Below are 13,395 nucleotides of genomic sequence, written 5' to 3' on the forward strand. Positions count from 1 at the left end.
ATTCACTCATAATGACTCGAGTGGCAATCTTTTTAAATAGAACATGTTTAAAATTAGTTTTTTAATTTAAGAAACAACTAAAACATATAATAAAGTAGCTTGATTTTTTATGTTGTTATATCGAGCGGTCTCGGAGAAAGCATTTTTGGGATAATCTAACGGTGATCACAAGACTTTTTAATTTAAGAAATAACTAAAGACTTTTTAATTTAAGAAACAACTAAAAACAGATAAATCAATTTTTTAAGAGTCCTACTTACTCTAAAGTCTAAACTAAAGAGTCCTACTCCAACAAAATCACCACCCAAGTAAAAAACCCCTGTCTTTTCCCCTCTTCACCTAAAAAAAAACTAAAGACTGTTTAATTTAAGAAACAACTAAAACAGATAAAACTAAAGAGACTTTTTAATTTAAGAAACAACTAAAACAGATAAATCAACTAGCTTTCAAACCCGGCCCTACTTAACGGGTGCCGTTATATTAAATTATTCTAAAAATATTTGAACTATGTATATAGATCTATTTATGAGATATGAATATTACATTGGTTACTCATCCAAATTTCTTACAACATGAAAACCACACTCCAGAAAATAATAATAATAATAATAATAATAACTTTTATAAAAATCCTTCGAAGTTTTTTGTTGTTTTAATAATAGAAGTTTGATAAAAAATTGTGAGAATGCCCAATGAGACTTAAATTCATATTGAATATACTTGAATATCAAGTCATTACCAATCATATACTTGTCGAGACATTTCCACTACACATAAAACAACGATGTTTTGAGATTTGTTCAATGCATTAGCATTTAATTTCGATTTTCCGTTAAATATTTTTGAGATCAATTCATTGCATTTGTACCCAGTTTTTGATTTTCTATTAATTCATCTTTTATGTTACTTAAATGCAATTACATCCAGTTTCTGATTTCCGATTTTTCAATTTTTGTTAATTATTCTTTGAGATTAGTTCCATGAATTTGCACTTAGTTTTGGATTGCGCGTTAATAACTCTATGAGGTTAGATCAATACATTTACATTAACTTTCCTATTTCAAGTTAATTATCATTTGAGTTTAATTAGTTCAATGTATTTACATCCAATTTCCGATTTTCCGTTAATTATTTTTTAGGTTAGTTCAATACATTTGCATTATTCTCTAAGTTTTATGTGTGTCCTATATCATTCTCTCCAAGTTGAAGAAGCTTGTCCACAAACTTGTTGACATGAAAAACTCACCAATATGCAAAAACTCTCCAAGCTTTAAACTTGTATACGTCACCCTCCCATGGTTCTGAGAAATTCGACCTCGAATTTTGCCCAAATATCGGCTCAAACGAATAACATGGCACCACAATGTTGCTAGTACTCCTTTCTTGAAACACAATGGATACTGAAAATCACGAAGTATGTGTTGAAGTGCTTTGTGGTTGCGCGAAAGCAAAACCTTCTCAAAATTGGTTAGAAAATGATCAATATAACCACCACTTTGTGCTTGTCGAATCGGAGGAACAATACCTTCATAGATATGGTCAGTAGGACGTCTTTGTTGCAAAGGAAGGTGATGAACTTGCTAATTTCGTTTGTTATCACGCTTAAGACTTGACACAACGACTTCATAAATTCTTTCCTTCTCTTTGTTGTCATCGACAACAATCGGTGTTTTACGTTGGGATATAGAAGCTCCACCAACGATAAGTGGTTTGGGCTGCAAAAGCTCCACCATAGCCTCCCTAAGTTGACTAGTCGCTTCTTCTAATCGATTAAACATGTTTTGCATCAAGGCTTCTCTCCACTCTTCTAATCAAGCAACTCGTACTGTAGGGGTTAATATGAATCTATGAGTTCTCCATGAATTCTTCATCAGTAACCGGATGAACAGTGTTCGGTGAACAAGACTGCGAATAGTGTTTTTGCACCAATCTCCCAAAAATCAACACGCTCCGATACCAAATAATATAGATTGAAGTGGCAGAAATAACACTTAATCAAAATCTACACTTTATAAAACCATAAACATCTCACATTTATTGATAATCACTTAATAATTCATAACACACATAAACACAACTAAAACAATTCCCTAAAACCCTAACTATAAGCCCTTATTTATACTAACCCTGACAACAAAGCAAACCAATAGAAAACAGACACGTGGCAAATAATAATTAATGGACTCCTAATTACACACACAAAACACGACTATGGGCTCGGACTCGAACTAGGGGCGAACGCTCTTGACACTGACCGTAACAACTTCAACATCTACATCATATATATCATGGTACAAAATATCCCAATATATCGCGATATTTGGGGATATCTATCCAGATTTCATAGAAAGATATATAAATATCACGATATGTTCAGAGATATATACGACTGCAAATATCAGCGATATTTCGATGATATTTGTGATATTTGGCGATATTTTGTGTATATCACAATTTTATTTAATATTTACCATTATATTTCAAATAAATATAAATAATGTATTATGATATATCAAGAAATATCCACAATATCCACGATATTTGTCGATATTTTGGATATATCTACGATATTTGTATGTAAAACAATGCCAAATATCTCCAAAAGAGAGATATATCCACTCCATACATATCTGAAATCAATATCGATAAATACCCATATCGCGATATTTTGTATTATGATATATAGTACTTTTTATACAGCAGTTCTTCCTCATTAAAAAAAAAAATCACATAAATATATCAAGCTATATGAACATTGCACAACCCGATCAATTCAAATTTTTTATCCTTGCAAAAGACATGGTTCGCTAGCTACATGATGCTACAAAAGTCTTGATTGTGGTCGCGAACTTCAGTCCAATAAATGTCAGGCGTGCCGTGGGAGTAACTATTCCAAACCATTGGCTGCACCTTGTCGTCACTCGTCGGTGGTTTGTTCTTTTCTACATTCTTCTCGGGAATCGGGGTCACGCTAACAAGTTCAGTACAACAAATTTTTTTTCTTATTGACATTGTAAGAATTGTTGAATCGATTCCCTCTCCAATTACCACAATTTCGTTCTTATCAGAACCTTGTAACTCTGCCGATATGACACCTGCAAAGCATGTACGATGACAACTACGGAAGTGATAAGACTACGTTCGTGTAGTGTGTGAACGTGAAGGTGATTCCTACATACATATTCATGGTCGTGTTATTTGAACAACTAACAAGAAATAAGTTGAGTACCTGGTATACTAACAGCAATTTTCATGGCCTTTGTCCTGCTTTTAGGACCATTCATTGCAAATTTGATCACCACCTTTTGCTGCAACATTTAAACGAATTATGCACCAAGTTAGATAATTAAACAGAATTCGGATCGAGTACACTACTTTCACATAATATTCCATACATGTTGCAACAAATCCCTACCTTCATTGTCGAGTCGATCAAGGCACTGCAACGAACTGAATTCTGCTCTAGCTCGTTGCACTATATTTGTACATAAAACCTCTTCTAGTAGTTTGAGTCAACCTCTTCTAGTAGTTTGGACTCAGAGTCTAGAAGATCTATAATACTCATATTTATAGGTCTCATAAAGATGGTTCAAGGCAGCTTCCTCGTGTTGGACTTGGGTAATAGAAAGATCAAACAAAACCTTAGTCATAAAAGAAAAAGACCCAAAAAATGACCTTAATCATAAAAGAAATTGATCATCAAGATTTAAGGCTAGGGTCCAATAGAGAAAGACTACGGTCATGTTAACTTGTTTTTTATTTAGGGACTATCTCATAAAGAAGGATCAAGACAGCTTCGTCCATCCTCATGTTGGACTTGGGTACTTGACCCAAAGATCAAACAAGATGATGATGTCAAAGACTTTAATCATCAAACAAAAAAGACCTAAAAGAAAAAAAAAAGACCTTAAGACCTTAATTAGTCATAAAAGTTTGAAGTGCTGTCCTTTCTACAAAAAGACCAACTAACTACGCAGTTTAATTTCTAGCCTACCATGATGCATTATACTTGTGGATGTATTTTGCATTCAAGTGTGTACATAAATTTATGTTATTCTAGATAGGGAAGATATAACACCCCTATTTTTTATTCTCCTTTTTAAATTAAAATATATAGTTAAGTAATAATAATAAGAAAAAAAAGATAAAGATAAAATAAAAGAGAGAAAACGTGGAGAGAGAGAAAAAGGGTTTAGTTACAACCGAACCCTCTTTTGCTCCCTCTTGGATATTTTTAAGGGTTAAAAAAAAAAAAAAAAAAAAAAAAAGGTTAAGAAAAACAAAAAGAGACGTAAAGAATGAAAAGAGAGAGATAAAGTGTTACTGCCTTGAGAGTGGTAAAGAGAAGGTTTCAAAGGAGAAAGACTATCTTAATGTCGGTTTGCCTTTTCGAATTAATTTCAAGTTTGTAACGTAAACTAACGTTTTCAATTTTCGATTAATTCCGGTGAGTAGTCTAAACTTGCTTAATTCTTTTGAAATTTTATTATTTGATTATCACATAGTTTGTAGTAGTTATGCATTTTATTTAATGGATTTGGAGATTTAAAAAGGTATTAATTAATTTTATCAAATTCATATATTGTATATTAGATGTTACTTAGCAAAGTTGACATTTGACATATTATATTGTCCTTCTGTCGCAAGGTTCAAGTTGCTAGATAAAGATTTTTACCGATTGTTATGGTCTTTAGTAGTTGATAAGTATCCAAAATTGTGTTTTAAACCCGTAGAGACATTACATTTGGGTCAATTATGTGTTTAATAAATGTAAATTAATTGTATTTTCATGTTTCGCGGTTTTAACGGACAACCATAAAATACACACGGAAACCCGCGTTTAGCATGAAATATTTTCGGCCGAATAAAGCTTGGACTTGAAATCTTGATGATCGGCTCATTTAAAACTCCAAACGCCAACAAAGCTCATATAGACTCGTAGAGAACCATGAAACAAGTTGAAGAATCCAAACTTGAGTCCCTAAGCCAGCTAAAGAAGAGATTTTGGTCAAACTGACGTAAATCAGCCCAAAAGTCAGGAGAAAACTTCAAATGTCGATATCTTCCGTCTCCTAACTCGATTCATGCATTCACCAACTAAAATGATCAAGACCGTAAAAACTCTTACTAACGGTATCTAGCTTCCAAAAAATGGTCATACAGTTTGGAATATGAAGATAAAGCCAAAGCATGTTACTATTTAGTCCAAGCCCATTACTATTCTAGAGAATATTTCTAGAATATTCTCTAGGATATTTTATTTTATTTCAGAACCGAAGATTTAGATTAGATGGATTGAATCTAGACCGCCTAAAAACTATAAATAGGGTCGGTTTTCGATTTTTAGGATGGAATGGTTAGCATTCCATCGAGGGAAAGATAGAGAAGTTTATCGCTTTCCTAGTATAATGAAGAATTTAATTTACAATTTTAATTAAAATGTTTTTAATTCAGTTTTATTTTCATGTGTTAGAATAACAATTTAGTTCTATGATCTCGAGCGTAAACGCCACCCTAATGAGGATTATATCCTCAAGGGAAGGTGTTTCGGATAATTATAACGATTAGGGAACTGAAAAGTTCACCCGAGAGAGATGGGGTTTTGAATCGATTTCATCGTAGCTAATAACACCTCCTCAGAGATGAAAAGTCGTTATTAGGGGATCAAAAATCGAGACTAACTCTTTTAACGGAGATATGATTCAGCTTCAAACGGATTTTCTATCTCCTAAAATCAAAGTCAATTTTCTTTTTATTTTCATCATTTTCTAACCTAAATTCACTTTTCACAAATTCAATGGATCTAATTAGTTTTGTTTATAAAATAAACTTTTGCAATTTTATTGAAAAGTGAAGTTAAATGATAAACCCCAATCAATGCTTTTACGATTGATTAAAAATCGAGACTAACTCTTTAACAGAGATATGATTTGCTCAAACGGATTTTCTATCTTCAAATCAAAAGTCTATTTTCTGTTATTTTCATCATTTTCACCTAAATCCATTTCACAAACATCAAGTGATCCGAATTAGTTTTTGTTTATAAATAAACTTTGCAATTTCATTAAAATGTTGAATTTTGGTTTGTTGTCTGGTGTTGGTTTCTTTCTAGGTCGCCTAGGGTTTGTTACTACGGAGTAGTGTATAGAGTTTTTTAAGGTTTCCATAGTTGTGTTTACTATTTCCATGTTGATTTTGTTCTTGTTGCATGGAGTGAAGAAGTATGTAACATGTGAGGTGAAATTAAGAGTATTTGATGTGTATATTTCCTTAGAAGGATTCATGTGTCTTGTGAAAGATTTGTCCAAGCGCATGAAATTGAGTTTTTGTGTGATGTACTTGATGAACAAGTCTCTTTCTAGATCGATGAAAAAATTGACTACTTGAATATGATTCAAAAGCAGAAGAAGATAGTTGAGCAGTCATTGTGGTTCCGCCAGGTTTTAGCAATGAAGACTCTTTGGATGCCACCATGTTTACACTTACATACCGGGCCAACAACTTGGGTTTGTTTTTACGTAGTAGTGTATATAGTTTTTTTAAGGTTTTCATAGTTGTGTTTACTATTTCCATATTGATTTTGTTCTTTTTGCATGGAGTGAAGAAGTATGTAATAGGTGAGGTGAAATTGAGAGTGTTTGATGTGTATATTTTCTTAGAAGGATTCATGTGTCTTGTGGAAGGTTTGTCCAAGCATGAAATTGAGTTTTGTATGATGTACTTGATGAACAAGTCCCTTTTAGATCCATGAAAATTGACTACTTGAATATGATTCAAGGCATGATTCAAAAGCGTAAGAAAACAAGCGAGCAAATTATTGTGGGAGCTTGATTGCCTTTTCAAATAGCCCGCCAGTTTTAGCAAAGAAGACTCTATGGATGCCACCATGTTTACACTTACATGTACCGCCAAGAACTTGGGTTTGTTTTATGTAGTAGTGTATATAGAGTTTTTTAAGGTTTCCATAGTTGTGTTTACTATTTACATGTTGATTTTATTCTTTTTGCATGGAGGAAGAAGTATGTAACATGTGAGGTGAAATTGAGAGTGTTTGATGTGTATATTTTCTTAGAAGGATTCATGTGTTTGTGGAAGGTTTGTCCCAACAGATGAAATTGAAAGTTTTGTATGATGTACTTGATGAACAAGTCCCTTTCTAGATCTATGAAAAAATTGACTACTTGAATATGATTCAAGGCATGATTCAAAAGCAAAAGAAAACAACTGAGAAGTCATTGTGGTGAGTTTGGATTGCCTTTTCAAAAGGGTTTTTTGAGTTTTAGCAATGAAGACTCATGGATGCCACCATGTTTACACTTACATGTACCACAAGAACTTGGGTTTGCTTTTACATAGTAGTGTATAGAGTTTTTTTAAGGTTTCCATAGTTATATATGTTTACTATTTCCATGTTGATTTTGTTCTTTTTGCATTGAGTGAAGAAGTATGTAACAGGTGAGGTGAAATTGAGAGTGTTTGATGTGTATATTTTCTTAGAAGGATTCATGTGTCTTGTGGAAGGTTTGTCCAAGTGCATGAAATTGAGTTTTTGTATGATGTATTTGATGAACAAGTCCCTTTCTAGATCCATAAAAAATTTGACTACTTGAATATGATTCAAGGCATGATTCAAAAGCAGAAAAAGACAACTGAGCAGTCATTGTGGTGAGCTTGGATTGCCTTTTCAGTCGCGGTTCCGCCAGGTTTTAGCAATGAAGACTCTGTGTATGTCACCATAAGCGATACTTAAATTACATGTACCGTCAGCAACTTGGGTTTCTTTTGAAATCCCACTTCCACTTCACATATCACCTTATGGAGTTTTGGAAGTATGTTTCACTGTATAGGTTTGGGCTTGAATTGATGTAATGGTATTTTGTTGTTTGTGAAACGCGGCGTTCATCAGGCTTTGGAGTGTCGACAAAGAATCAATTAATGTTCATATGTTTTGTTTGTGATTATATCAGGGGTACCCTTATATCACTGTTGTTGTTTATAAGGAGATAATGAGACCCTAATAGAAATAAATATGTTTTAAGAAAAAAGAAAAAATGCATTTAGCATTTACAAAATATACAAGAACACAATTAAGACTATCAGGTTGGCTTTAATATACACCTATAACTTATGTACAAAATAGTATTATCCAATAACAAGTTAAACAAAAGTTAACTTTGATAAGTTTATTCAACCCTTTATTCAATATCAAGTAAAACAAAAGTGTAGCATTTAATCACATAACTTGAAGTTGAGAAGTAGTAACTAGCATCTCAAAGGCCATATTTCACCATTGTTAAGACTCCAACTCAATTACAAGCTTGTCCCGTAGTTCAATATTTAAAAAGTTTTTTTATACAAATAGCCAAAATGTTAGGAAGTCCCACCCTTTGTAAAATGACCGCACTCGAAGTTGTTGATAGGTAGTACATTACAATATGTCCGTACTAAGATAAATTTGGTGAGATGAAAATCTACTTTGGGTGGGGAAAAATCTTTGCCAATGCGTATTAAGAACGATAACGATAGCATTAATTATTAGCCCGAACTATTGAAGAAATGATGGTTTTTAACCTTTTAACTGCACGCGGTCGGTAGTAATATGTTTGAGGGTATAAGGGGACGGTTCAGTGTTCATTTTCGACCAAAAACCAAATTGAATACCTCGAATCCCTAATTTTCAGACCATTTCCAATCTTTCAAAATGAGAAAGTTTAATTTGACTATTCAGATGTCACCGATAAAATGCATAAATTGTTCAAAACATTCACTCATCAAGAGAGGGAAGATTTTGAGAAGTCTTGCTTTGGGAAGTTTTAAGCATTAACTAGAGAATGCACACCACTACTACGCTTAGTGTGTATGTCGTTTTGGGACACCAAGTAGGTAAACTTTGCTATCGAATCGGTAAGAAGGATTTGGTGTTTAAAAAAGTGATGTTGCTCTTATAATGGGTCTTAGTGTGAAGCCGGTTTAATTCATTCTACACGGCAGACATCAAGATCTCATCCCAATTTCGCAAGGTTTTTAAAGGAACCACGGTTTTCAAACATAAATATTAGAAGCTAGAAACTTGGCAAAATCAAGTGTTGGTGAAGAAAGTCTTAATGATGTGTTTAGGCCGACTAGGTTGTATATATCAGGGGGTTGTGCTTCCGGGGATCTGCTAGGACAGGTTGATGGGAGGTATATTGATCTGGCTGAGAATTTAAATGCATTTGGCAGCTTTCGTTGGGGCACACCTCTGTTTGAAATGTTGGAAGAGTCTTTGGAAGACATGTCTAACCTGGTGAGTGTTGGAAAGGATTCTTTCGCAGTTTATGGTTGTTTAATTTGTTTTGTTATTTGGGTATATCTTCACATCCCATCTCTTGGGGCTCGGAGACAAGTTGATGGTAGATTCCCCAGAATACTAGATTGGGTAAACTTACCTTCCAGAAACATACATCTACATACTTATAAGAAAAAAAGACCTCTTTTGGGGGAAGCGCGATTGGTGTTGGAAAGTCTAGATCTTTTCAAGGAGAACTGAATGAAGAAGTGCTAAAGAATGCTTTGGGGCAACAGCCCATGCAAAGTGGTGCAGCAGTTTCAGGGACATACAATAATGAGGAACATTTTCAAAGACAGACAAAAGTAATTAAAGGTCTTGTAAGTAACTTGTTTTCTTTACTGTGTTCAACAATGTTGCATGTTGTATCCTAGAATGATAATAGGGTACCCATGATAATATATGGATAACTAGTTTTTGACATTTGAAGTACTCATATAATCTTATAATGTTATAGAAGTTGTAATATGATAATGGAATTGCAAATGTTGTTAGGACCCATGTTGTTATATGAAGCACTGATAATGTGTTGTTATGGAACTACATGTTGCAGCATTGTTTCATATATGAGGCAGTAATATGTTATGGTACCATGAATGAGCTATTGTTAAACAAGATAAGTCAGCAACTACTATGTATAAATAGTGAAGTGGGATCTTGCATGTTGAACCTAGAATGATAATAGAATCACACACCCAATTTTCATGAATCTGAAAACAATATTTGTTCCCGACTCTTCGATTTTCGAGGTGTGATGTACTCTCAACTTCCAAAAACCCATAAATAGTTTAAATATGCGGATAATTAAAAACCAATAAAAATTTAAGATAAACAAAAGTCCTATTCATTTCAAAAATTCACAAATCTGATTAACTTACAAATCTCCTTTCAACAACTCTTTAATTATCATTACAACTGAAAATACAAATTACATTTGTCTCAACTAAAATCTATTACACCTTAAGGGAAAACAAACATCTCCTGAATGCGATGCTAATGCAAACCACAAGCAGCAACCAACCTTCTTTAACACTAAACCTATCAAGACTTATCAACTATGTTCATTTAATGAACACACCCGATAAGCAAACATGCAAATCGGGTCAGCATTATAAACAATGCTGGTGTGAGTAGCCCTAAAATATAATATATACTTATACATATATTTACACACTAAATAAGGCAGTTAGTTCCTCCACCGAAGCGCCTTAACCTCCAACGAATAATACAACATCCTTAAGTACAATAATTAAGGCAGATAGTTCCTCCACTGAGGCGCCTTAGCTTCCCAACAATAATACAAAGGCATTTAGTTCCTCCACCAAGGCGCCTTAGGTTCTAACTAAACTACTAACCAGCCAAGCATATTCTATACTTACCGTGATTTCATGCTCAATTACTGAGTGGGTCGTCTCTGCAAGTAATTAGTTTGACCCACCCTTCTGCAAAATCATATACAATTATATATTTAAAGATATATCATTAACCAACATATTACCATAATTATATTATTTAAGGTTTTCTTTGCGTGTCCCTAAAATCACGTCAGATCTATGTCTTACCTAGTTTTCTTGGCTACCCACAATCGCTACCCGCCTTAACATGTATATCCACATGCCTCCCTCACATAATAAACCACTAATCGTAGCTACCCTAAGCGGGATATCGACGTGGGGTAACCTCATAACGAAAAGCCATTATGTGAGTACTGCCACTATTCGGCTACGCTAGAAGGGTCATTCAGATTCATTGAAACGCTAGAAGGGCCAATCAAATTACTTACGCCAGAAGGGCCATTCAGATTCACTGAAACGCCAGAAGGGCCAATCATATCACATACGCCGATCACAAGAGCCAAATCACATGAGTTGTGGTAGCTAGGTTCTAGGATTTTCGTTACGTAATTTATTCAGGTGTCATACATTTATATCTCATAATCATTCCACTATATCACATACAGGTCAAATACCTTATTGCACTAAGCCACAATATTTAGAAATATCTCAATATATCTCATAACCACTTTCATTCTTTCACGTGCCAATATATTATTGCACTACGCCACAATCCCGTGGAAAATATCCACAAATACTCTACTACCTCCTAGTAGCATCTCACAGATAAAATAATGGAGCATTTATACATTTATTTCTCCAAAACTATTGCATTTAATATATATATTCCAACATATTATATAATGTCATAATTGCTTCAAACGTATCGCATAACATTTTTATAGCGTTTTAGGAATATTATATCTCCTAAAATTTCTATCTCGACACGTGTCAAAAATACACAACATCAACGTCAAATCTTTCTTAGATAATGACTGACCAATTATACAGGCTTTCGCAATATTCTATCATTGGACTTGTCCATACAATTTACAATATAAAATGTAGCACAATTCCACAGTCAAAAGTTCACAATCAAAGCCCAAAACCAAAACCCGAAAGTCCAAACATTTAAAGACCCAATTGGACCCATTTTTAAGTCATATGGACCGGTCCAAACAAAAATAGAACTGGCCCAAACAAAAGAAATGAAACTGGCCCAAAAACTTAAACTGAACTGGCCCAAAACTAAATAATAAAATCTGGCCCAACAACTAATATAGAAACCAGCCCAAAACAAAAATAAATTTTTGGCCCAAAGCCCAACCGAAATAGACTTGCATTGGTGAGATGGGGAGCACTGGATCTCTCTCTCTGTCATCTCCTTCCCAGCGCCAGCAGCTAGTTTCCCAGCCACCACAAACCTCCACACACCACCCTATACAAACCCACCGAAATTGGTGAAGGTGAAAAATCCCACAACATTAATTAACAAAGAAACTCCCAATTTCCAGTTTTGAAATCACTCCCCAAATTATGGATCCGACCGCCATTAACGGTTTCTTCGAGCTTTGACAGCCCCTTTCCGGCACCCATTCAAACAACAATAACCAAACCTCAACCCCTTTCTACCCCCAATCTCAAATCAACACAAAAACAACAATAACAGTTCACATTCATTTTACTGGCAATTTCTCTGAGCCGCCATTAACGCCCTTTCAAGCTCTAATAGTCCCCCGACATCACCAAAACATCAAACCAACAATCCACAATCCACAATCCACAATCAATATATACAACAATAGGAATTTAAAACCACAACAAAAAAAAGTAAAACTATGAGGACGATTTCTGTCTCCTGGGCTTGCGCCACCATTAACGGGCCCAATCAAGCTTCTTCAAAAGTTCAATTTCAATTTCTGATATTCAATAGAGTTTAATTTAATAATACGACACGACATCGAAAATAACAAGAGAATGAGCAGTAACAATGGACGAAAACATTGGACAGACAAATATCTATGTATACACGTAAAACTAAACTATAGGTTCGATGAAAAATAACAAAATAACTACTCACCTGTATCGCGAAAACGTATCTAGAATATGAAAGAAAAATGATTCCACGCCAGCTAGAATACGCATGATCCGTGCACCATTCTTCTTTGTTTTAACTTGTCTAGTTCTAATGAAAAATTAGTTTTTTTCTTAAAAACCTCCATTTTTGAAAAAGCATCCCATTCTAAAGAATTCTACCATATTTTACTTTAAGAAACTTTCCATATTTTCTCCCATAAATTTTGGAATTATTCTCTCCTTGTTTCCTTATTAATACAATCTCTACACGTTATTTTAAAACTTAAAAACTTTCCTATTAAATCCTTTTCAAACCAAACAAATTATTTTCCCTCTTTTTTTCCCAAAAGTCAAGCATACATATTCACTCCACTTAACTTAAGACTTAGTCAATATTATATTACTATTATTATTATTATTTTGTAAAATAATTAATTTTGGACATTTAATAAAATGAGGGTGTTACATGTACCCATGAAAATATATGGGTAACCAGTTTTTGACATTTGAAGTACTCATATAATCTTAAAATGTTATAGAAAGTTGTAATATGATATGGGTACCCTATTATATAGTCTTGAATTGGAATTGCAAATGTTGTTAGGACTCATGTTGTTATATGAAGCACTGATAATGTGTTGTTATGGAACTGCATGT

General features: G+C 33.8%; 1 protein-coding gene across 1 annotated transcript; it reads right to left on the minus strand.

The window, feature by feature from the left end:
• Positions 1-2,631: 2,631 nt before the first annotated feature.
• Positions 2,632-3,650, minus strand: LOC147490265 (heavy metal-associated isoprenylated plant protein 47-like). Its single transcript, XM_086573016.1, has 3 exons — positions 3,416-3,650; positions 3,230-3,308; positions 2,632-3,095 (listed from the first exon to the last, which is right to left on the minus strand). Exons 1-3 carry the CDS (start codon positions 3,419-3,421, stop codon positions 2,812-2,814), a joined length of 369 nt encoding a protein of 122 aa, XP_086429142.1. The 5' UTR covers positions 3,422-3,650; the 3' UTR covers positions 2,632-2,811.
• Positions 3,651-13,395: the final 9,745 nt, after the last annotated feature.

This window comes from Coptis chinensis, chromosome 7 (genome assembly GCF_015680905.1).
Source record: "Coptis chinensis isolate HL-2020 chromosome 7, ASM1568090v1, whole genome shotgun sequence".
NCBI lineage: Eukaryota > Viridiplantae > Streptophyta > Magnoliopsida > Ranunculales > Ranunculaceae > Coptis > Coptis chinensis.

Bases quoted from the DNA above. Each gene is read 5' to 3' on its own strand.
- LOC147490265 (XM_086573016.1), bottom strand. The intron at 3,096-3,229 runs GTACTCAACTTA...CATGCTTTGCAG, and splicing joins AATTGCTGTTAGTATACCAG to GTGTCATATCGGCAGAGTTA.